The sequence below is a fragment of the Coffea eugenioides genome, chromosome 10 (assembly GCF_003713205.1).
Source record: "Coffea eugenioides isolate CCC68of chromosome 10, Ceug_1.0, whole genome shotgun sequence".
Taxonomy (NCBI): domain Eukaryota; kingdom Viridiplantae; phylum Streptophyta; class Magnoliopsida; order Gentianales; family Rubiaceae; genus Coffea; species Coffea eugenioides.
In genome coordinates this window covers 37,030,556-37,055,282 of record NC_040044.1, presented here as the reverse complement: position 1 = coordinate 37,055,282, position 24,727 = coordinate 37,030,556, and the positions used below count along the sequence as shown (strand labels likewise).

Below are 24,727 nucleotides of genomic sequence, written 5' to 3'. Positions count from 1 at the left end.
TAGCTATTAAATAAATTTTCCCCTTCTTTGCTGATGTATCTCAGCTTACTTTAGTAGCATTAACAAAACGCTGGAGCAGCCAGTTTGGTGTTAAAGAAAATGTCTTTTGATTTTACGTCCAAAGATGTCCATTCCAAGATTCACGGGTTTTAGAACTTCAGGGTAATTAACATGTATAGGTGTTACTCATATCATAATACCTAGTTTTGATCACTTTTAAATGCCATTAACTACTCCTACATTTTATTTCTTGTTATAGTTCTTTGTTTACACTTACACTAAATTGTAGTAAGTTTTTTTTTTTGGTTATAAACTAATCTCAGTAATTTGCACACCAATCTGGTGTGCATTTATCACTAGTATAGGCATGGTGAGAACGATATTCAATTCTCTTCAAAATCCTGAATCCGAATGTTACCTATATATTTTAGGTACTCGAGGGGACTACAGTCAAGCACATTTGATAAATTTTAAAATAAATATTAATTTTAAAAAAGATAATGTGCATACAAAAACAACCCATATTTTACTGCAGGTAAACATAGAGATTTAGATTAGAATCCTAAACAATGCAACACTTTTTCTTTGCAAAATATAACCCCTCTCACATGTCAATGTCTTATTGGTCAAAAAAGACGTTACTATCCCTTAAAGCTAGCAACACCATTATGGTTTTTTTTTAGTCCTAATTTGTTATTGTTATGTACATACAAGTTAGTTTTACTATCAAATCATTATTTTGCATTTTCTAATGGGATAATTTCAAAGACCTCCCCTGCGGTTTCAAACTATTTCACTGTCCTTCCCTGAGATTCTAAAAATATCACTAACCTCCTTTGAAACCAATATTTTTGTAACAATTTAGTCTAATACAAAAAAGCAACAGTAAAAAAATAATTTCAGGTGTGACAAGATTTATTTATGCCAAAAGTGCCTCTCAACTATTATACTAGTTAGATTAAATATTTGATCTAACTTGTTAATCCTAAATCCATGAAGGGGGATTGATATTCTTTCCATAATCCTAAATCCGAATGTTTAGAAGCTAGGCACATTCACCCATGCACTTCAAGGTAGGAGATTCAAATTTTGATATTAGTTAAATTAAGAAAAAATAAATTTAGTACAAGAATTCTGTATACTAAAAATTTTAAAGATTACTCTACATTCATACAAATTTTAACTCTAATCATTATGATAAGCATTAAATTTAATAAAACTTCATCACCTCAGTATATTCATATATATAAATTTGTAGAAATTATAATGTATATTGTTTGCTATTTTGTCTATAACTTGAAAGGTATGTCGTTTTTCTTACTCAAATTTTTTATACTTTTTGAAAAATTAAAAAGTAATATTTTAAGAGTTTATTACTTGTTTTATATTGTTAATTCAAAAGTATTAATAATTTTTATAATATTTTTTGAATTAATCTTTTATACACTGACAGTCTATACGTTGCACTATTAGATGTATGATACATAATCTAAAATTGAATTTGAAATCCAAATTTTGCTGCGAATTTCTAGGAATATTGTTAAAATAAAAAAAGTTCACAAAAGTGGTGTAAGTTGAAAGGTTGTTTTAAATTAAGGGTCGTCGCAAATAGCAATGGAGACTTCTTTAAAAAATTGTTTTAATTTTTCATTTTTTTCCTCTACAAAGCTAAGGAGCAATTTTTTTTTTTGAAAAGCCTTTGCCGCTCGTGAAATGAGCGGCGAAGCATTTTGATGCAATTAAGAATCGCGGCATAGTTGATATGCGGTGATTCGTTTAATTTTTTTTTTCTAAAACCTAACTCTAATCCTAATCATAAACTTAACTCTAAACTCGAAATCACTACACCCTAACACGTAATATAAATCCTACCCATGAAATCTAAAATTTAATGTACCTATAAGAATTGTGCTAATCATGCATGCTGTTAAATGAAAATAAAATATGCCCAAGTCATCCCTTTTTTAATATTTTAGTTTTAATGTTAATATAATTAATGATAATTAATGTAGCATTCAATCATTTCAACAATAAATGAGTGCAATAATTAGTACATGAACTTAAATGATAATAACGGGAGATTTGAAAAGAAAAATTCATAAACTCTAAATATCACCCACCAACACGCCTCTTGCCTTTATCGCGCGGAGTGATAAAGTAGCCATATTTCCAATACATCTTTTCATGTGGTGGATCTCGTCTCAATTGTAGTCATTCGGACCTCCGAGATGGTGCTTGCACTTGCTCAGGCGTTAGGTCCTCGTTATCATCAACGAAGGGGTCTAATACAGGAGTTTTTTATTCTTTTTTTCAATAGGAAAATAGTGGGACTTAAGAAATGAAGAGGGTGGAAAGAAATTTGTAGTCAAAACTCTAATTTCTGGAGCCTCAAAAATGTCCATGTATCAATTATATTTTTTATTATTTTTTAAATGTTTTTATTTTGCTTGGTTTTGCATGTGTTCTATTGCAAATTTACCCTTTTAATATGTCCTGTAAAGGTCAGATGCATGAATTGAATTAACATTCATATTTGATGACGCTATCTTCATAAAGCATAATTGGTTTCTTCTTTTCTCATTAAAAAAAAAGGACCTGATTTGCGGCAAATGACCACCTTCGCTGCAAAGGTCATTTGCGGTTTCAAGAATTCCGCAAATGGCAATTGTTCACTGACGGTCCACAAATTTAGTCCTATGCAACATTAAAAAATTAAAATTTTTAATTAAAAAAAAATTCCTTCGCCGCAAATTTTGTCTATGGCAATAGGATTGAGAAATTTTTTCCTCCAAATCATGTTGAAATATGTTAATCAACGGTGATATCCGACTGAAATATAAAATTGTACCGATTCTTAAGAACATGAAAAAAAGGAAAAATGGGTTGGATTTTTTGTTGCGCTGATATTCTCACCTGTGACGACCCTTATATCATCCACACTCTCACCACAACACCACTTTTATGATAATTTTTTATTTCAACAATCTAATCATTAGAGTGTATATACTGTATATAAGATTAGCTCATTTTTTTTTATATATACAACATACAAATTTTTTTTTAAATTTTACGTATGAAAGTGTAATATATGGAAATAATGTGAGTAGTTGCTAATTAGGGTTTAGAGTAGCAACTTTTAAACTCGCTACTTGAAGTGACAACTTTGAAGTTTATATTTCAAGTAGCAAAAACTCTATTTGTGGAAGATTTAACCCGTTGGAATAATTTTTGAACCCTGAATTAAAGCAGGATTACTTTCAAAAAAAAACTCAAGCCCATGAAGTAAGGAGGTGTTGGAGCCCGGTTGACTTTCTTCGCCCCTGAAGTAAGGAGGTGTTGGAGCCCATGAAGTATGAGAATTTTTTATTTTCGATGCGCACCATATGAGAATTCAAGGACCATATCACCCGGAAGAGAAAAGCATTGGGTGGTTTAGGGGAGAGAGTATATTGCCCTACCTGGGTAAAGAAATGAAAGATCTAGGTTTAGTATTTGTTAATAGTAAAATCCATTCTCAAGGCGTTTGGGTCGGTAGATGCATTGGTATGGAGCACTTGGTTTCATTTGAATGGTAAGGTTTTTTTTAGAAAAATATACTATAACAACGTGATTTATATAAGATGAAAAAGTGATTAGAAAATGCGTCAAGAGAATTTTTTTGCGAAAATTCGCAATCCAAACATGATTTCTTAATTATGATGTTGGATTGGATGTTGATCACGTAAATTTTGGATAATATCACTAGTTGAGTAGGAGAAGCACCAAGTTGTCCATCTGAGGCAAGGGTTCTTCGAGTTCTTGACGCCAATGGTCAAGAACTCCAATTCTCTCTCCCAGATGTTGAGATGCAAATTCTTCCTCCCCAACTCAGAAGATGTTAAAAAAGGATTATTAAAATATCATGAAGTGGACAAGAGTTGCAATAACTCTTAGTAAATATATAATGGCATAGCCTACTTTCACTCAAAATTGGCAAGTCGGGGTTTATTTGGATTCTTGTGTGCTCAAACCACGTCAAAATCTCATGTCCAATTTTCTCTTTTAAGTGGAAATGTCATATGGTCCGTTCTGAGGATATATCTCTGTTTGAATGGGATACAACACTAATCTTCTCACACTTGTCTTGAGAAAAATGAGTACGGATGATATTGGGCACCGTCCACATTAGATGCGCCAATCAGAATCCAATTATATTGATTTACTCAAATCCACCTATTTAAAAATAAGCATACATTTAAACTCAACTTTTAATGAGTGTTAAATAAATAAATTTGAATTTCTTACTAGTTTAGTACCAAATAAAATACTGTTATTTCTTGTCAAACAACATGCAAAAAAAAGGAAAATTTTAAGTGACTCATAAATGAGTAGTTAGGTATACCCATGCATATTTATTAAATGGGTATCTATGGCTACACCCAATTATACCCATTTATTTAAATGAATATAAATGGGTTGATCTAATTATACTCATTACCCAATTTATGACTCGTCCAATCTATCCAAATCACCCATTTTGACACATCTAGTCTACATACAATGGGAACAGAACCCAAAAAAAAAAAAAAAAAATCCGAATTTGGCCACAAAGACCAGGGAATAGGACATGTTAAAAAAACATAAAGTTATTTTCTTGTCTTTAAATTTTAGAGGACCTGGTTTATTGTTTTAGTACAATTGCAGCCTTTTTTTTCCCCCTATTCATCAATGCTCCTCCAAAAAAAAAAAAAAGGCAAAAAACATAGACTTGCTTGGGCCACATTACTTTGCACATGAAAATAGACGCCGTTGATATCAAAGTCATAACCATCACCAGAAATACAATGAAAACCAAGGCCTGATTGATCAACATTCCCTACTTTTGTTTCTATCCTACAGTACCTCCAGCAGGCAAAAAGGAACATCACAAAGAAAGACATTGGAAATCAAGATTGAAAGAAACAGCAAATCTGCAGGGGGATTTAGGCAACAGTTCTTCAGATGCAGTCTCCATAACTTTCTAAACCTGTTCATCCCCTGGTGTTTGCTTCTCTTCTTGAGGCTTGCCATTTTCCAGATCCTTTAACTGTGAGGATGCATCAGAAACTTCTCTTTTCCCTGGACCTTTGTTGTCATGATAGATAGCATACAAGATTAGCTGCACTGTTCCTAATCCACTCCCAAAGCCATTTGGAATCTGACAAGACAGGAACAAAATTATCATGATGAAAGGCTTCTTTTAACTAAGTTCACACCATAGTTAGTTAAAGGTCCCTCTTCAGATATCAACAAACGAAAAAGTTGGCAACAAAATTTCCCATTTCTTCCCAACATTAGGGATGAGGGTGGCTCGGTAAAGTGCTGCAATTATCACCCAAAAGTTCCAATTTTTACGCAAAATTACTGTATTCCGAAGATGAAATGACAAGATAAATTGTCACAATTCACAAGTAAACAGCTAACTGTATAGGATAAAAGTGCGCTTGCTCAGGTCTTAGGTTAGGATGAGGGGAAAAAGGGAAAACATGATCGTGTTGCATATACGAAGTAGTATCAGAGGATCAAAGAAGTGACTGAAATTGAAGGGAAAGTTCACAATCAGTTTCATTGAATGAGTGGACGGTTGTACTTACAGCAACAAAGGGGTCTCTTCCAAGAAGGCCAAAGATAAACCAGGAAGTGCCACATAAGAACACAAAGAGTGACAGGAAGAATGGCATGAACTCCACGCTTTTGGTCTTGATCACCAACCTCTGCAATTATAATTCTTCAAATCAGGAGATCCAGCAAGGAAAGACAATTGAATTTAAGTCATAAATAATGCCCTCAACTATTTGGAAACCATTCAAATTTATTTCAAAAAAAATATTTGGCCAATGAATTCAGTGAGCAAAAAATGGTTCACTTGTCACCATCTATCACATTTCCAATTGCCAGCCATACGCAACTTTGAGAAAGAAACATCATAAGGGGTGTTGCCTTCAACTTCAAATCAACCTAAAAGAATAATGAATCCTACTAGGTAGCCTGTGCAATTATGTAATAGAACAGATCATAGAAACATAAAGAAACATTGTCTAGGCTTCTGAATGATTTCAATTCGAGGTAGACACGTATGATCTGTTCCTACTACAATTTTGTATGTCGGCAAGCTGAAAGAATCTTGTATAAGCATAAAGGATAACCTAATGCGTGTCGCCTAGTGATCAATATCATTTGTTAACCTAGATAAATCCTAAAATGAATTTGGCAATTTTGAAAGGAAACTATACTATCGAAACAGTACTCGAAAACAAAGGTAGATTCATCATGTAAATAATCACAACCAATTTGACTGGTATAACCCCAATCCATTGTACAAGCTGTAATAGTAGAGGAAGCATGGCTGTCAATATTAGAGAGCAAAAGAGATGCTAAATGACATAGAGGGCAAGGTTTACAAGGGCTTACTATGATTGTCAGAGGTGAAGCATACATGGTGATGGAGAAAATTGTCGCAGCTAAACCACAGAACAACTTCCTGCTTTGGCCATGGAGAACAAATAGGGAAACCAACGCAACAGCTGCAAACGCAGTGATGACCAGAACAAGAATGGAAAAGATCTTTGTTTTCTCCTTCTTGGGTGCAAAAATGAGGAAAATCAGCACATATATAATCTCAATTGCAGCACCAGTTCCATTAATTGTGGACACTGGCAGATTGTGTGGTGATACAAAAGGCAGTCCATACCTGTTCAATTCATCAAGTAGAAGACTTAGCATCTGAGCAGAAAAACTTCCCATGTTGCATGATGAAAGAGTTTTCGAAGAGAATTTGGTTATCAAAATAGAAAAATTCCACTTTCACAATTTCAGAAAATTCTGATATTGGAAAAAACAACAGACAAGAATTCAAGCCTCAGCGAAGATGTCCCTTAAACAGAGTTTTGCAGCCTATGACAATAAAAGAATTAAAAGTTCCATGATAATCCAATTTACAAAACAATGAATTATTTCAAGATCGCTAATTGTTGGGGACACTTAATCTAAGAAGAGTATAGCAAAACCAAAAGTTCCACCAAAAGTTGACTAGTTCCATTATTTTACCATTTCCTGAGTAACCAAAGAAAATGAACCAAAATCTCCTAGGAACCAAATATGATGATTTAATATAGTAAAATAAATTCTTCTTACGTCTTAATGATTGTCCTACCAAAACAAGAACCGATTGATTCTTCAAGCTGTTTCAAGAACAAAGAAATTGGAAACAGCAACTTACCATGCAGAGAGCAAACAGTTCAGCAAAGTCATGACATAGGGAACCCCAGAGAACTGCTCTGTAGATCTTTTAATAATGATCCTTCTGAATGTTATCCTGTATTAATCAAGAACAAAAGGTGAAAATTCAGAGGTACCAGAATGATGAATAAAACTACTCCATACGCTGCAAAAGTAATCACGAACTTTCGTTTTTCAAGAAAAAGCCAAAACTTACAAGTAAAATAAGGACAAGTAAAACAGTTCAATGATGTTCACTAAAATTTAAATTAAAAAAAAAAAGCGTTTAAGCCCTTCTCAAGAATCTAACTGCCGAAAACAAGCAAAAAAGAGAGACACAAATCACGGAACGGAAAATGATGAAGAACCCATTAAAACTCTGTTCTTGATCAAGAAACAGAAGGATTCTTTTATTCGGATTATCTTACACTGGTGCCAAAAAGAGGAACAGCGCAGAAGCATTTCCTGCAATAAAAGAAACAGAGAAAACAGCCCATTAGAACAGAAACTAAAGCTTTATTAGGAAATCTCATAAAAGAGAAAGTGAAGATTAAGAAAAAAAATAGTAGCCGATAAATGCATGAAAAACCCACCAAAAACTCCAAACACAAAATGTGCAATTTCCTTCATTTTCTTCAGTAGTTGAGTATACACTAACTTTCTAGAAAGAATGAAGAACAGCGGAATACAAAAGTAGAATGAAATTGCTGACCAAGAATGCTTCAAGAAAATGGCTGAAACTAACTGGATAAATCAAGATGGAAACTTTGTTTATTTCGGTGCAAGGAGGGGAAGAGCAGTTCAGAGTATAGGGATGGAAAGAAATGGAAAGTTTGGCAGCAGATTACTACTAGTAATAGGAGTAGTACAGGCAGACAACTGGACACAGAGGAGATTATATAGAAGAGTCCAAGAAACTTAAATGATCAGGCTTGATGGTAAAAACTGTTAGTTTTCATAGCAGAATATTTAGTTTATCAAAGATTTTTACAGTTAGCCGTATCATACAAGGGATTTAACCTCGGCAATGCTTTTGAGTTTTGCGTCATCTTCCTGTACAAAAGGAAAACTGTGCATTAGCCCATTGGGTAGTTTGGTGGCCGAAGAATACGTGTACGAGTTCTGCTGTATATCCCATAGCATGTCCCAGGCGGTTATCAAACAGCAATCCTTTTCTTTTTTTTTTTTGTTTTGTTTTTAAAAATAAGAATACAGCAGAAACTTATGTTGGAATAAAGAGTCAAATTACAATTCAACACTAAGGGTGCATTTGATAAACTGAAATTTGAAAACTGAAGTCTAAAATCTGAAGTTTGAACTCTGAATTCATTAAGTTATTGAATTGTTAAGTATTAAATCTAATATATTTGAATACATATCGCATTCAGTGATACGTAAATAGTTTATCACTTAATTTTGAGAGTAAGTTTTGTCTACGAAATTCAATGTCACTTAATTAATTCAGATGTTTAATTTTTTGTCATCAAACAGTCTGAATATATTAAAATCTGAATCCATTAAATTTAAGTGTTGAACTGAATTATCAAACATGACCTAATTAACCAAACCTATTTCACGTACACTCAGATGAATGCTAGTGTACAGTTAGAATAAACTCATATGGGTAAAAACTTCAATCCAAGGATTTATCTTCTTGGGGTCTCAATTTTCATGTCAAATCAAGACTTTATAGTTTTAGGGTCTCAATTTTTATCACTGGACCAAGATCTCATGACATCATTCCTTATAATTAGAGGCGGAGATTCAGCCTCTAAACCAACAACAAATGATGTTCTATCTAAATTTCGCGGTGAAATTTTGAGATCAAGACTTTGTAGTTTTAGGGTCTCAATTTTTATCACTGGACCAAGATCTTGTGAGATCATTCCTTATAATTAGAGGTGTGATATTTGACTTTGTATTCAGTTTATAAATTAATTATTATTTGTGATGTGTTCTAATTTGTTAACCAAGTGGTTAATGATTTGGAATAATCCGGCCGAATGCTAGAGTTGTACCGGTTTGACGTTAAAAAAGCTGGCCTAATTGGGTTTACTGCATCAAACAAAAAATACATAACATATAGTGGCTCAATTGGACAAGGGTGTTTTTGACAACCCTCACCCCCCCCCCCCCCCGGGTCCAAAAAAAAACCCAAGTTATTTATTTGTTTGGTAAGCACTAGACGTTCATGGATTGTAATTTGTAAAGCGATTAGTCCCCAAAAAGTACCATCTTATTCATGGACGAAAACACGAAATTTAGATTTTTCACCTCAAAAAAATTGAAAATTTAAAAATGAGCCTTTTGCCCCTGCAAAAATTCGAAATTAGTTTAGAAATGTTAAAGTTCACCCTCTCACCTTAATATACTAGGAGGGAGGAGTCCCTCGTGGATGTATTGTCAAGTAGTCCCAAATTTGAGAATTACTTCAAATGGTGTTGATTTGTAACAGGAAATTTCATTAAACCTTAATATATTTAGAGATGTTGATTTGTTTTTGACAATATCATACTCTCAATTGCCTTAAAACGCCAATATTTTACTTGTTTTTTTGTTTGACTCTCAAACTCTCCTATTTTCTATTTTCTTTTTATAACATTTAGAATCTGTTATGAATCACAAAGAAAAAAAGAAAAAGAAAAAAGCTGTCTATTATGTCGAAGTTTCACATGGACTTAAAATTAAGCAAAATCTCCTATTCATATTCTGTTGTATTTTGCAATTTAATTAAATTTAAATGTCAAATCAATAGATTACAAATCCAATAATTTTGTAAAACAATCTTTCTCTAGCATCAGGCTAAACAATTTTGCTCAGACTTTTTCCTATCGTGAAATCCAAAATTTTCTTTTTCTTTTCTTTTTACCATCGTGTATAGAGGAGGATCACTTCTATGTTAAACTGGTAAATAGTAAAAGCTTAAAGTATCACACACACACATAGATATATATATATATATATATATATATATATATATATTTATAGGGATTGGTGGTCCAAGTGGAGTTTTTGGTTGCCTGTGTTTTATGTACAAAAGATTGAAACGACAAATTTCCCATATATATTACCTAAAATTGTATGAGATTTGCAAGTATTTGAAGTACAAGAATCTTTTTATTTTGTTTTGTTTTTTAATTTTTTTTTTGTCTTTGGGGTACTGGAGAGTCTATATTTGCGAACGGATATTTCACCTCCACTGACTAAGAAAAGGGTACGCATTTAGGCTTGATTTGCTCTAAAACAGTTTAGACAGAAACTTTTTAAGTTCTGACTGATTTTTAGTTAAACAAAATGCCGTAGAATATTTTCTTGTATGTTCTTAAAATGAGCATAAAAATCATTCAACTAGCAACTAGAAGAATACCATACTGGAATTCCATCAAATTGCTAGTAGCCTATATTATTTAGATCACCATTAGTTACTACATGTACATTATGGAGCATTTTATTATTATTATTATTATTATTGTTATTATTACATTAACTGATTAATTAAACAGTTCCAACTACAACAAAAAAAAAAACTACTGAAAAAGTATGAGATGCCTATGTGGTAGTTAGACACAAACGTGAGAATAGCTAGAAAATAGAAAGTGAATCATATTTTACTTTAAGTTTCTGTATCGTGTAGATTTTCTTAATTATGTGAGATTAGGGGTTTTCGGTCAAGAGTTAGCATGTGTCAACATCAAACGATACCTATGCTTATCTTTGTTAAATCAAAAGCGAATTCAATTCAAGCTCGGCCAGTTTGTATTACATTTTTCTAGATTTTTTGTAGGAAAATTACTGTAACGATTTGATATATGTGAGGTAAAAAGGTGATAAAAAAATATGTTCACGGAAAACATAACAATTTTTCTTGAGTAAAATTGCAATCCAAACGGGCCGAAATTGTTGACTTGTCCTCATTAAAATTTACATGTGCTTTGAGTTTGAATTTGAACATTATCCCGTTAGAATATATTCAGGTTCTCTACTGTACATGTCCTGTAAATTCGTTTGGTTTATTAAATTTAATTATGATATGCTCTTTAAACCCATTACCCAGCCAATGTTTATTTTACAACGACAGCAATATTAATCTTGTGCGGCAGGATAGTTCGAAAAATACGACATAGAAAATGACAAAACGGTTAATCCTTGCGAAGCCTATATTTAATTCAGTAGTAGGCACTAGCACCATCGAGGAGGGTTCCTTCGAACATACCATGTAGTCCTGTCTCTCTAGCCCTAAATATGGGGTCTGAAGGGATGTTACATGTACACTTTTGCTTTCCTTTATTAATTGTTTATATATATATATATAGGCTTGTTCTCGATTAATTATTTTAATTGATTATAAATTTTGATTTTAAATAAGCATTTTTTGTGATATTCTCGATTGTTTTTGTATTTTGATTATAGATTTTTTTAATGATTAAAAAAGCTAAAATCTATAATCACCTAAATAGTTGCTTTTACTGGTTTTCATTAGTCTCTATAATCAATTTTTATAATCAGAATTTATAAAATGTAAAGCAATAGAGAACGAAGCCTACTTCTTTTTTTATTAATTTTTACAGGGGAGAGTAGAATTTAAGTAGCTGGAAGGAGATCGAGGGATTAAAACCTAGTCTCTATAGGATTGCAACAAGTCTTACATTACAATTAAAACCTATGGATTTTTTTTCTTTCTTTAAACCTTGGGTTTTTTTTTTTTTTTTGGCCTTCGAAATGTGATTGAAGCTAATGTACGAGCTAAAAAGCAAGAAAGTTTATTAATGAGAATTCTTGTCAAAATTGTTAAACAAACAAACAATAGTATCTCACTCATAAATGTGCAAAAACTCTAAGCTTATGATTATTTTATGCAAAAGGAGATAAAAGTTTTTGAACTCAAAGTTATTGTTAGTTTTATGTATAAGCTAAACTGTGATATTTATTAAATATAAATCAAATTTTCTTTTTTTTTCAAAAACCCATATTTGGATTCCGGATCAAAGAATTTTTGCATAATTGGCCTACTTCGGTCAGATATAGAAATCAACTAAATTAGAATGCTCCACTCTTGTACATAATATTGTCAAAACTATATTATGTGGCCTATCCAAATTGTCTAGATTGGATGTTGTGGCCATAAATCTTAAGGTGCATTCCATAAAACTGAAATTTGAAAATTGAAAATTGAAATCTAAAATTTGAAGTTTAAATCCGTTAAGTAATTGAATCATTAAGTAGTAAATTTGATATATTTGAGTAATAAATGTGATATATTTGAGTATATATCACATTAAGTGATAAGTGAATAGCATATCATTTATTTTTTTGGAGCAAGTTTTGCCTAAAAAATTCATTGCCACTTAATTAATTCAGATATTCTTTTTTTTATTAACAAATATATCTGAATATATTAAGATTTGAATTTATTAAATTTAAGTGTTAAATTAAGTTATCAAATAGAGTCTATTGAAAGGTGATTCCTTGCCGTTGGTCCGGCCGCTGTATGGGGTTGTCCTCTCTGGTTCAGCCGGAAGATATTTGTTGAGAGTTGTAGCCCAATTTTGTCTAGCACAAAGATTCAGCACCCAAGTTTGTCATATTTAATTTTGTACTTGATGATAATTATATTATCGAGCAGTCAACCGCTTAGTATTCTTTTGCTTTGATTTTTTAGTGTAGTATCAGTTAATTATTGTAAATAGCCACGAAAGAGAAAACGGATTCAAGAAACAAAACTGATCGCCATATAGCATTAGGCCGATACATATATTCTGTTTCTTTTCTTTGGTTAAAAATACAGATAACTAGGGATGTGGTTGGACTGAGGCAAATAAACCAAAATTTAAAACTTGTAAGTACTTGACCTTTGTAAATTTCATCCATCCATCCACCAGACCTCATCGAAATTCATTTTTTTTCTTTGTTGAGTGGAGACGTGTCTCAAGAAACGTGTTTCATGTCCATTTCATAAGAACTACAATATGACCAACTAATAAGATCGATGAAAGGTATTTCTGGTCATTATCAATTGGTTTTTAGTTAGGTGTCTTATTACTCCAATCAAATGGTAACGCTTTTTTACCTTTTTCCATCTCGAAAAGGCTATCGAGTTGTTTTTTTTTTTTTCCTTTTTTTTTGGTGTTTTAATTTCCATTTCTCAATTCATCTTTGCGCAGGGGCCATGCTAATCTATTCTGTATCGTTCCAATTTTATCAGATGTCCCCGAAGGGACAAACAAAAATTAAGTTAGCCAGATTTATCTATAAGGACATACTTAACGGTTAGCAAGACGTAGAAACGAAAGACTCTAGCTTATAAGGTCGTAATCACTTTAATTCGCAACAGATCTTCTGTCCCACACCCTATGCCACTCTTTGTCCCACTTTTTATTATATTGATATTTCTCCTGTATAAACATCACGTTTTAGTTCTTCTTTGTTTCCTTAAGATCCAATAACTATTAATTGAGTAAAAAATAAATACAGGAGGTTCAAAAAAATAATATATAATAGAAAATTAAAAAATAAAGCAGAAAATTCATAAAAAATCTCATTTTTTATGCATTTTGGTTTTTTGAGTTTGTTAAATTTTGTGTATTACTCAATTAATAGTTATTGGATCTTAAGGAAACAAAAAGAAACTAAAACGTGATGTTTATAGAGGAGAAATATCAATATAATAAAAAGTGGGACAGAGAGTGGCACAGGATGTGGGATAGAAGATCCGTTGCGACTTTCATTGGTAACTTGGAGGGTTTTCCGGAGTAAAGCAGTGACGTTCAAACAGTGGAAGACAAGGCAAGAAAAAAGCTAGGTTCAGTTCTAGAATAATGTATATGGTAGTTAAGAAGAACACTTATAAATTCTGCTGTCCATTCCCTTGATCCACAATGCAGACCAATCATGGCATAAACAGAAGAAAAAGAAAAAAGGACTTGTTATTGTTGACAAATTTCTACTTCACCTCAACATGGCAGGATTAGTAAAGATCAGTCCACATTTTTTAATACTGACTAAGACATTTACACGTACATACCCCAAACCAAGCATTCAATTCTCTTAATCTCAGGCACATTGCCCTGCATATCAGGGCTCTCAAGACACATGATTCTGAGTTCAAAAATGTGGAAATGTGTAACGAATTTTTTTTTTTATTGAATGGATGAAATAGAATCCAGGTTTAGCCATACACAACAAAAGTTGAAGCATTTGTACCATTAATGCTGCTGATGAATTCAAACTAACTCACCATCCTAATCATTTCAAGAGAAGCTCTTGCAGGTGTGGAGTTGAAATTGAACCTTTGTTTGTGGCCTCAAAATCTCTGGCATTTATTGGTCAAAGAACAAGAATGATCTGATTTTACACACTGGACCATGTACACACATTTTTTTCTTCTTTATATCCAGTGACCTGTGTTCAAGGTAAAGTGTGAGTCATATTGTATATCTTAGTGTTATCTAGTACGACCAATTCGTTGTCAAAAATAAGGGAAAAAAAATTGTTTGTGTTCCACAATTCAACTATTTCAGTTTCAAATTCGGTTTAAGTTTTCATGCGCTATAATCACATGCTCATAAACACCACTTTAAGACATGAAAAATTAAACCCCAGCAACCCCCATCCAGAAGAAGGCTACTTTGTATATGCTAATATATCCTCTTAGTTTTTTTTTTTTTTTTAAAATGACTTGAGATATAATAGTAATGAGGATATTGTTGTGGGGGAGGTTAATTCATTTATAGGCAGAAGTCAGCATGCCTTTTGAGTTGGGCTGTGGGTTTCCCTTAGATAGTGTGTGTGTGTTGTTCCCTGTTGTTTGGATAAGGAAAAATCAGGAGTGGTTAAAAGCCGTGAGCCTTGGCAAGAGTCTGGTGTTTTCCCTCCCCCTTTCCCTCTATCCCACATCGATTGTGAGTGGTGTGCGTGTGTACTACTTAAGGTCCTCAGTGTAGCCTGAAAGTCAGCATGCCTTTTGGGTTGGGCTGTGGGTTTCCCTTAGGTAGTGTGTGTATGTGTTGTTCCCTGTTGTTTGGATAAGGGGAGAAGGGAACTACATTTTTGGTACAGAAGAACAAGTTATCATTGTCAGTGATGACAATGTTACGTGTTCTGTGGGTTGCTTTTGAGTAACCTGTAACTTAAAAAAGGACCTGTTTTCGGCGGAGTTGGTGCATTTCATTGAAGCTGTCATGACCAAGAGGGTAAAGGACTAGCTAGAGAAGTTAATCCAAATTTGAGTTCTTTCTCTTTGTTAAGGAGATTTATGGGAAATGAAGAAGAAAAGAAGCTAATTAATTTTGTTTTCTTGATGCCAATTGTAGAAATTTATAAGAAAAGGCACAAATTATACCAAGTCCAATTGCTGTGATTTGACTCTATTCCCATTTGGCAATCTAAATATCTATCTTGGACACATTCCAAATAGGAGCATTAAATTTTTTTGCTTGCTCACATATCAAATCATCCCTAAAAGCTCTATGCTTTTGAAATTAGAGAAAAGTTTCCAAATCATTCCAAGCCATTCTCACTCCATCAACAGCAAAGTGAGTATGGTCTTTTCATGCAAAGTGAGTCAAAACGTTGTAGAGTGGAATTATCCAAAAAATTAAGAGTAAATATTACATATACTAACAGTGTATACACTATCACAACTAAATATCCCATACATCTGCAACATTTGAATTTCAAATTCAAATTTGGATTATATATCATGTATTCAATGGTGAAAGTGTATTAAGTAAATAGAAAATTAATCCAAAATTAATATGATAGGGAAAAGATCAAAAATACTTTTCCACAGGAAGTTTGGCTACCAAATTTTTTTATTGAGGTAGTTCTCATATAACAAAATCTGAGAAAGCCGTGCTCCTTTCTTTCTTTTTACTTTTTCCTTAAGCTATAAATTCCTTAATAGAGATGAAAACAACACATATTGTCTCTTCATTTCTTTTCTCTAGTCAAAAGGTTTTTTTCCCGTCTTAAAAGAGAGTGAAAAGAGTGGGGAAAGTTTGGCCGGTTGAGATAAGAGAAGAAAACAGTACTCTAACTTTTTTCAATATCATCACAAATGTGCTCTAACTTTGAAAGTGGTATAACATCCTTATTTTCCTTGTGAAAATGCCTCTCATAGAATGGGCGTTCCAAACTAGTGTATTATCTGCATGAGACTTGAGAGTACATTTCTAATAATGAATTTCTATACATTTTCTCAACTTATATCTTCTACTTTTGCTCCCGGCCAAGTGCCAAGCATTAAGTTAATCTACTACCTTGTGAACGGCTGAAAATGAAATATCTATATTACTTGCCTTGAGTATGTAATGTCCTTTTAACTACATTAGTGGAGAAAGGGAAACGTAAAGGAATATCAAGTGCCAAGCTCAATTTCCTTGTGTTTTCCTTTTCAATCTTGCTCAGCAATATATACATTCAATCTAATAATTGTTAATTTTATGATGCATGATTACGTAGTTCAGCAAAAAATGATTGATCAAAGTAGGGCTACTAGCAAAAGATGATCAAATTCCCCGATCGAAGGAACTACTATGGTACTTCCCTGATAAACAATTTTCTTGAGCTCATTATATTAACTAAGTTCCCCTGGGAAAATCAATCGATTATGATATCAATCATTGTTACATTGATTAATTATCCCATATGGGTTTTCTTACTTGTAGTGAACAACAATTAGGAATAAGGTAAATTTGAATTTACATGATCAAACTTAATTAAAGTTGTCCATCAAGTTGCCTATCATTGGTGGCATGTTTCTGCTGATGGGACTGCTCAATTCCCATCTCCAAAGATCCATTGGCTACACCTTTATTGTTGTCCCCCTTATTCTTGTGATAAATGGCATACAACATCAATTGCATTGCTCCCAAAACACATCCAAATCCATTAGGTACCTGCAAATTTAGATGTTGGCTCCAATGGGAATAGTTAAAAGCAAGAAAAGTTGTATAGTCTATAGCTACTGGATGAACTGATTCTCGTGGTTTGTCTACTGATTTGTATTACATAGTTATTCAAATTCATAGAAGGATCCCTTGCCTAAAAAACGCTTTTAGAGTTATCACAATTTCTATGGTCATGCAAAGGGCAGAAGTCAAATCATTTATAGGTTAAATTAGGAACGATAGATTTTTGTTGTTGGTGTTCTAGGCATCAATATGAACAATCCAAGCCAATCGATTAATAAAAACAAACAATTAAGTACATAAGTAGCCAAAAAAATAAAAATAAAAACAAAAAATTGAGTCTGCATAATTTGAAAGTACTTGTGAAGCTAGAATATGATACTCACAGCAAGGAAAGGATCCTTTCCAATCATCCCATAAATGAACCACGTAGTACCAGTTAGGAAAACAAACAGGGACAAGAAAAATGGCATATACTCCACACTCTTGGTTTTGATCACCAACCTCTGCATGCATAGATCATAATAAGCATTTTATCCATAGTGTTGTGATACAACAATGTATGTAAATCCATAATGAACTAGAATCTTGCCATTTTTTCCGGTAGAAATGCTTGAAATCAATCAGTACTTGGGCTTCCCAGCTTACTAGTTTTTAGGAAAAGTAGGAAAAGGAAATAAAGAATGAAAGAGGCTATATATAAAGCCATGATATATGCCGCTGCCACTTAAATTTGTCTTGTATACATAAAATCGATCAAAAATAAAGCTACACTTTTCATTTGCCATTTACAGCAGTGCATGGTAATAACAGGACGTTTCATCTCATGATATCTATTTTTCCTCTTAGCACCCTGCAACCATCACCTTAAAAAATAACTTAAAAAAAAAAAAAAAAAGACTACAACCTAACAATGAAGTACATAAGACAAAAAATGGACGAGTAAAAGCCCTAGAAATGAAGAATATTATTGAACTTAGTTTTGATGTCAAAAAATTGACTCAAATGTTAGAACAAAAAACAGCCCAAAAGAAATCAAGTGAACGGGCTCAACTCTTACCATTACTGAAAGAGGTGCAGCATACATTGCAATGGAGAAGATTGTGGCAATTAAACCAACGAAAAGCTTCCTCGTCTTGCCATGGAGGGCCAACATGGAAACCAAGACAACAGCTGCAAATGTTGTGAGGACCAAAACAAGAATTCCAAAAACCTTTGCCTTCTCCTTCTTAGGCGCAAGTATAAGGAAGATCAACACATAGATTGACTCCAGTACTGCTCCAGTTCCATTTATTATTGATACCAATATGTTGTTTGGCGACACAAAAGGCAAACCGTACCTAGTTCATTCAATCAAGAAAGGTATTAGTATAATTTTTGGCATGAGCCAATAATGAAATTTTTCTAAATAAAAAAGGGATAAGGTTGCCTCATATATGGTGTTGTCGTCTGATAATTTTACCTCCTTTTAGATTCTGATTTTGAAAAATTAGTTTATTTGATGCTCTTTTCGTTTTGGTGCTTATATACTAGATTTTTCGATAGAAAAAAATGCTAAAAAATTTTCAAAAATAGCCTTCACTCGTTCTGATTTATTACCTTTTCCAAAATTTATAACAACAACCAAGAACAGCCCCACCAATTTCAATTTTACCAACTCCATTGTTCACTCTCAATTTTACCAGCCTCAGTCACAGATACTTTCTAGTAGATACGGAAATATTGAAAATTCTGCTTTATAATAAACAAATCATATAAGGAATTCTTGAATTTGTAGAAATTTAAGGATAATTTCAAGAAAAAAATCTTTTCTAGTCTAGTAGTGGAATATGCTGCTTTAACTGGAATTTGGAAGCATTTGATTTTTTTTTATTTTTTTTTTTTGAGCTACACTTTGGGCCGAAAGCACGTCGATCGGGCTTTTCAATTATGCACGAGTTGATTCGGGATTTGGGCCCTTGGCAGGTGAGATGTACGTTAGCAACCATATTTACATATATCAGGACAAATCAGAATGTCCTAAATTAACTTTTGGACACTTTAAATATGTAATATTCTAAAATCACCCCATCTTTTTCTTCTTTTTATTTTTTGGTCCAAACAAAAACATACCATCTTTATTCAAACAGCAAAAAATATATAAATGCAAAACTGAAATTCCCTCATTGTTCCAAAATTGAGAATCAAGTTGACTTTTCAAATTGTCATCGATACGTCTCCAAAGTAAACTTGTTAGCAAGAAAAAGGAGTTACAACAATTGTTAGTACCAAGCCACTAATTTTCTTAAAATGTCAAGCTGATTAAGGAGTTACAATTTGGAAAAAAAAAATGCATCTAATGGATAAAGGAGGTAATAGTTACCAAGAATTCTTCAAAGCACAATATACAGACACAGAGATACATACATGACTTTTAGTCAATAGGAGAAGCAACTTTACAACGCATCCTCCTTTTCATTTAGTATGCTAAAACTAGAGTATGTTCACAAATTTGAAAATTAGCTTCGAAAATACAGTCAAGAAAGCAAATTTGTTGTTCACAATTTAAATTTATCACACACCTAGCTAGGGTGTTTATGAAGAACTAGATAACTAGCAATGCCAATAAGATGAGGCGGAGATTTGTAAAAGCATTTAAAGAAAATTCAAGAAACTTACCAAGTATAAAGGAGGCAGTTGAGCAAAGCCATGGTATAAGGTACTCCGGAGAAATCTTCTATGGACCTTTTCCTAAGGATCTTCTTGAATGTAATCCTAGTATCAAGCATCAAATTAGTTGATTTCTAAATCTGTATTTCCTTTTTAATTAATTGACATCAGAGATAATCAGTTTGAAGAAGAAAAAGAGATAAACAAATTATCAGGATTTTTACGTAGGTGCCAAGAACAGGAATAAGCCACAAGCGTTTCCTGTTACAAACGGGGAAAGTAAAAAAAAAAAATGTAAGAATCAAATAAAAACCTGAGTCCAAAAACTTCAAAAGGTCATTCCTAGATGTCAAAAGAATAGGACTGCTGTCATTTTGTTAACACAATAAAAATGAAAACCTACCAATCACTCCAAACACTGTGTGCAAAATATGAACCATTTTCTCTGGGAAGCTTCTTCAGTGAACCAAAGACAAAATAATTCTCGGGAAAACAATAAAAATGCAAATTGCCAAATTCTCAGACCAAATTGTACTGCAAGAAACTCTGCAAAATGCAAGTTGTATGTATTCTTTGCTGAGGGGAGCAAGCAAGCGGTTGAAGAGTGAGGTCTAGTATAAAAGGTGGCACGCAACAATAAAACGAAGTGAAGGGGTTTATATAGAACCAGAGCCGAACTTTTTTTTTTATTTTAATATATAGAACCAGAGCCAAACTTAAAACACAATAATAACAAATTATAAATAAATATCTGGAAAAAAAAACTACTCCCTCCGTCCTATACGTAATGACATTTTTGGGACTCTCTGCTTTTTTGTGCAGTGACCTGCATATGACTTATTTTGCCGTGCTTTTCATTTATATTCCTCTCTCACAAAGTTTTGAGAGGTGGGATTTAGGTGTTTCTTCGAACAAAAGAGTGATTACATGTTCCAAGGCAATCAGGTTTGATGAAAGTAACGCGACAATCTCATGAAGTTTGTAGTATTTTGTCTTGGATAAACAAGGGACAAACATCGGAAATGCCAATTTAGGCACGTAACAATAATTTTGGACAGCAAGAAATGAAAAGTACGACACAATCAATATCACTATATAATAGTGTCCTTATCTTATCTTTATGTTGTTTAATAAATGACAACAATTTGTCTCCTTGTTCTGTATAAGGATTTGAGCCTTATCCCAAAAAATTGTCTCCTTGTTCTGTACTAGGATTTGTGTCTTATCCCAAAAATGTAAGCAGATGTCAGCCATGCAATTGAAGTGAAACTGATTTCTCAGTAAAATGAAAGTCAGAAATGCATTTTTTCGGTTAGCTGTTTCTTATGAAAGCGTGCCAACATCGACCATGTTGCCCCTGCAAAATGTGACATATTTGTTCGGTGCTCACCAGTTGCACCCTATCTGATTCGGTTCGGTGGATAAAGTTTTTTTTAAAATAATATTTTATATACATTCATACAATTTTATATAATCATGAATTTTACACCACTAAAATATATAAGTTGATAATTTTATCATTATATTAAAATTATACGAGTCTATATTAAATATTATAAAAATTTTATTAACCGACCCGGATTGGAGAGAACTCAATTTGGAGACGTCCCAAATCTGATTTCCTCGGTTCAGAGATTCTCCAAAGGCAATAGGAGGAAATGTTTGATAAAAGTTTCATACGAACATCTCAGGAAAGCCACATTTTCCTAGCTTCCATATTGCAAAGTTGTATTTTAAATTTGTCCTTTTTTTTATTTTTTGGAAGATAAGTTGAAATATATCTTGGATTCTTGGGATACCTAGGTATTATTCAACTTCCTATACATTTTCAATTGCCATAGTAAGATGTAAAACCGCGTAGTATTATTATTAAGAGTAATCTAATGCTTTTGGAGCAAAAATATTAGGCATTGACGTGGCGTTCACGATCAACAATGAACATTGTTGGCATATTAAATCAAGATTTAAAATTAGAAATTTTTATATTATTATTTAGTAGTGTGTTAATCAAGTTAGGGTTTTAGTAATGTTATTGGAGTTAAATTATGGTAGTTTTATTATTTAGCAATTAGTCTCTTATTTGGAATTTTTTACGGTTGTAAGACTTGTCTATTGTGTTTATTTGAGAAAGATTGAAAGCTTTGTTCTTATTATGTGATTAATAGATTATTATTAGTATTATTCCTCTTCTTCCACACATACTTGTATGTGTGTAAATTATCTTCCGAGTGGAAAGGGGTTGGGGAGAGGTGGAAGATTTTTTTTTTTTTTTTTTTTAAAGAAAGTGATAGTCACGGCCTATTATTTAGAAGCCACCTTGACAAAATTCCAGAAAAAAAAAAAGTAGATAAATGCCGAATTGCCAGTTACCAAATCCATGATGTTTCCACGTACTGATACAGAAAATTTGTAGTAGAGTAACCTTCGCCAACCTCTCCTTTTTTCGAGATTCTCCTCTTCGTCTCATTTTTTGACCTTTTGCTCAGCTCCCTCAAGTACAAAGGTGACCCATTCCCATTGCCTAACAATACGTGCAGATGAACCTTTTCTTGGTTCTTCTTTTTATTTGATTCAGTTGAACTTTTGGATTGCTTTCGCTTGTACAAAATCAAGTAAATCCATAGTTTCATTGAAGTAAAGAAGTGAAAGCTATTTATGCGGATTCCAGTTAACTATTTAACTTTACGGTGTTAGATAGAAGGATTCTATTGAAATGAATTTAGTATCATAATAGAGGTCTACTCTAAATGCAAACTTTTCCACTTGCAAAGACTTGATTGAAATTTCAGCCGAAATCTTTTAAAATCAAAATGGCATTCGCCAAAAGGATTAGTCATGCACCATTTAATTCAAAGACAATTGCACTTCCCAATACTAATCAGAAATTGCTCAACACTGAGCATGGAGCAGGGCAGGGTACTTTTCTTTCTCTGGCAAAGCTTCAATGGGATGGGATCATAGCGGTGCCAAGGTGTCTATTGCTGCAGTTCCAGCTTCACATGCATGATGGTATTTGCTTAGGTCCCCACTCCACATTCAACCCGAAAAAATGTGCAGCAGCTTATTGGAAGTTGTAGCCACTAGCCCCGCAGGAATACGTGTGTGTATATATATATATATATATATATATAATTTTAAAAGAAATACAGCAATCATATACAATTTAACTAAATCTAATCACGCCTGTCCCAATCCCATTTACCGTTTGGTACGAAGGACGTTAACTAAAGTATATTGCAATCATTATTTGGTGACCAGACTATCGATGTTATTAGAAAACTACCTTGCTTTTGAAATCTTAGTCCTGATCTTGATTTCCTTTATTATTATTATTATTTTTGCATTAGTTACTATGAAGAAATGTGTAGAACTCTTTTTTTTTTGGGGTATTTTCGGCATCAGCTGCAAAACGATTTATGTAGAAAAATAAAGATAAAGAATTATCTTAATTTAATTATGTGAGTATAAGAAAAACTTCATGAGTTCATGGCGGACGTGGGCTGTCAAGTCATGACATACAAGTCCCTGAAAAAGAACAACAAAGTACTCTCCAGCCTCCACCGACTGATGAGGTACAATTGATATAATGCCCTTCTACGTGCTTTGTTTTACAATGAGATCACGATCTTTGGTGCTTTTTTCTTTGAGCAAGCAAAGTTGGTGAAGTCACTTCGCCATTTGGGGACCCTTTTTTTATTTTTATTTTTTTGGTTTTCAGTAGAATTTTGTCTCGAGTTTCTTTTTTATGGTTTTGCATGTCTTGTTGCGTAGCATGGAAATACAAACAAATTAATATCGTAATAAAGACCAAATTAATATGTAACTGAATATCACATATCTGTTATGAGGAAGTATAAATGGTTAACCATGAATGAATTAGTCCTTGTTCAAAAAGTATTAGAACATTTAGGAATAATTATAGTAACAATCATTCCTATCCCTTTCCCAATAATACTGAGCGAGGGTCTGTTTATTCTATGCTTAGGGCACGAGTTAAAACTTAAAAGGTAGACTCTGTGTTTTTAACAAAACAAAAAGGGTAGGATGAATTTTTTTTTTTTTTTTTTTTGTGGAACAATACGTACAATTGTAGAATGGAGGGTTATTTTAGACTAGTTATTAATTGTAAAAAGGGCCAATCCCCTCAGTGCACCTAATGAGATTATAGAACAGATGAATTAGATTTTTATCTCCTTTTTTTTTTTTTTTAAAGAAAGGTACTGTGAGTTCGAAAAAGAGACAAAATGATAATTGTGGTTGAAATGATAAGTCTGTCACTCAATGACATGAGGTAGTTAATTTCATTAGAGGTTTCTTTTTCACTTTCTTTTGTATTATGACATAAGTGTCAAGTTTCTTCTTTTTCTTGAATAAATTATCTCCTCATAGAAACTCAGATTTGTCTTTATTTTTTTCAACTCAGAACAATATTGAGGTACGTTTTTGCTCTTAAGTCGATTTTCTGAACGAAAATAAATTGTTGTAAAGCCCCTATATTTTAACACCATTTAAATTTGTCCCCAATACTTTAACTAATTTATCCGTTAATGATTGCATATTGCAGATGCCATTTTGCTAATCAATCTTTCGATCTCTCAATTTTCTCAAATGCTATATAAGACCCTTTTCTATGTCCTCTTTGTACCACAAAAAAGTGAGGTTTAATTTCACTTTTTGCCCTTCAAGTATACCTGCATTCTCACGTTGATTTCTAAACTTAAAAATGGGACACTTTTGTCTTTAAAATATAAAATTTGTCTCACTTAAGTAAAAATCATTGAGAGAAGCAGGACATATTTTATACATAAGTGGGACAAAGTTTATATTTTAGAGACTAAAGTAAGATAAATTTTATACTTTAGGCACTAAAATGGGTTCAATTTTTATATATTGGGGATTAAAGTGTCACACTTTAAAGTTAAGGACTAAAGTTA

At 32.8% G+C, this 24,727-nt stretch overlaps 2 protein-coding genes and 1 non-coding gene across 3 annotated transcripts; all 3 read right to left on the bottom strand.

Annotated features, from left to right (window-relative positions):
- Window positions 1-4,765: 4,765 nt before the first annotated feature.
- LOC113749026 (bidirectional sugar transporter SWEET1-like) lies at window positions 4,766-8,103 on the bottom strand. The gene is made up of 6 exons (XM_027292656.1): window positions 7,830-8,103; window positions 7,665-7,701; window positions 7,238-7,333; window positions 6,430-6,709; window positions 5,613-5,732; window positions 4,766-5,176 (listed from the first exon to the last, which is right to left on the bottom strand). Exons 1-6 carry the CDS (start codon window positions 7,864-7,866, stop codon window positions 5,000-5,002), a joined length of 747 nt encoding a protein of 248 aa, XP_027148457.1. The 5' UTR covers window positions 7,867-8,103; the 3' UTR covers window positions 4,766-4,999.
- A 5,249-nt stretch (window positions 8,104-13,352) lies between these two features.
- On the bottom strand, window positions 13,353-13,454 carry LOC113750922. The gene has a single exon (XR_003464692.1). It is a non-coding gene; the product is annotated as a U6 spliceosomal RNA (small nuclear RNA).
- Window positions 13,455-16,814: 3,360 nt separating this feature from the next.
- Window positions 16,815-20,439, bottom strand: LOC113750009 (bidirectional sugar transporter SWEET1-like). The gene is made up of 6 exons (XM_027293910.1): window positions 20,197-20,439; window positions 20,018-20,054; window positions 19,803-19,898; window positions 18,205-18,484; window positions 17,531-17,650; window positions 16,815-17,132 (listed from the first exon to the last, which is right to left on the bottom strand). Exons 1-6 carry the CDS (start codon window positions 20,231-20,233, stop codon window positions 16,953-16,955), a joined length of 750 nt encoding a protein of 249 aa, XP_027149711.1. The 5' UTR covers window positions 20,234-20,439; the 3' UTR covers window positions 16,815-16,952.
- Between the last annotated feature and the right edge of the window lie 4,288 nt (window positions 20,440-24,727).

Bases quoted from the DNA above. Each gene is read 5' to 3' on its own strand.
- LOC113749026 (XM_027292656.1), bottom strand. From the start codon at position 7,866: ATGAAGGAAATTGCACATTTTGTGTTTGGAGTTTTTG. The intron at 7,334-7,664 runs GTAAGATAATCC...TGATTAATACAG, and splicing joins TTCCTCTTTTTGGCACCAGT to GATAACATTCAGAAGGATCA. The intron at 5,733-6,429 runs GTAAGCCCTTGT...TTATAATTGCAG, and splicing joins CTTCACCTCTGACAATCATA to AGGTTGGTGATCAAGACCAA.
- LOC113750009 (XM_027293910.1), bottom strand. From the start codon at position 20,233: ATGGTTCATATTTTGCACACAGTGTTTGGAGTGATTG. The intron at 20,055-20,196 runs GTAGGTTTTCAT...CGTTTGTAACAG, and splicing joins CACAGTGTTTGGAGTGATTG to GAAACGCTTGTGGCTTATTC. The intron at 17,133-17,530 runs GTGAGTATCATA...CTAAATTTGCAG, and splicing joins GAAAGGATCCTTTCCTTGCT to GTACCTAATGGATTTGGATG.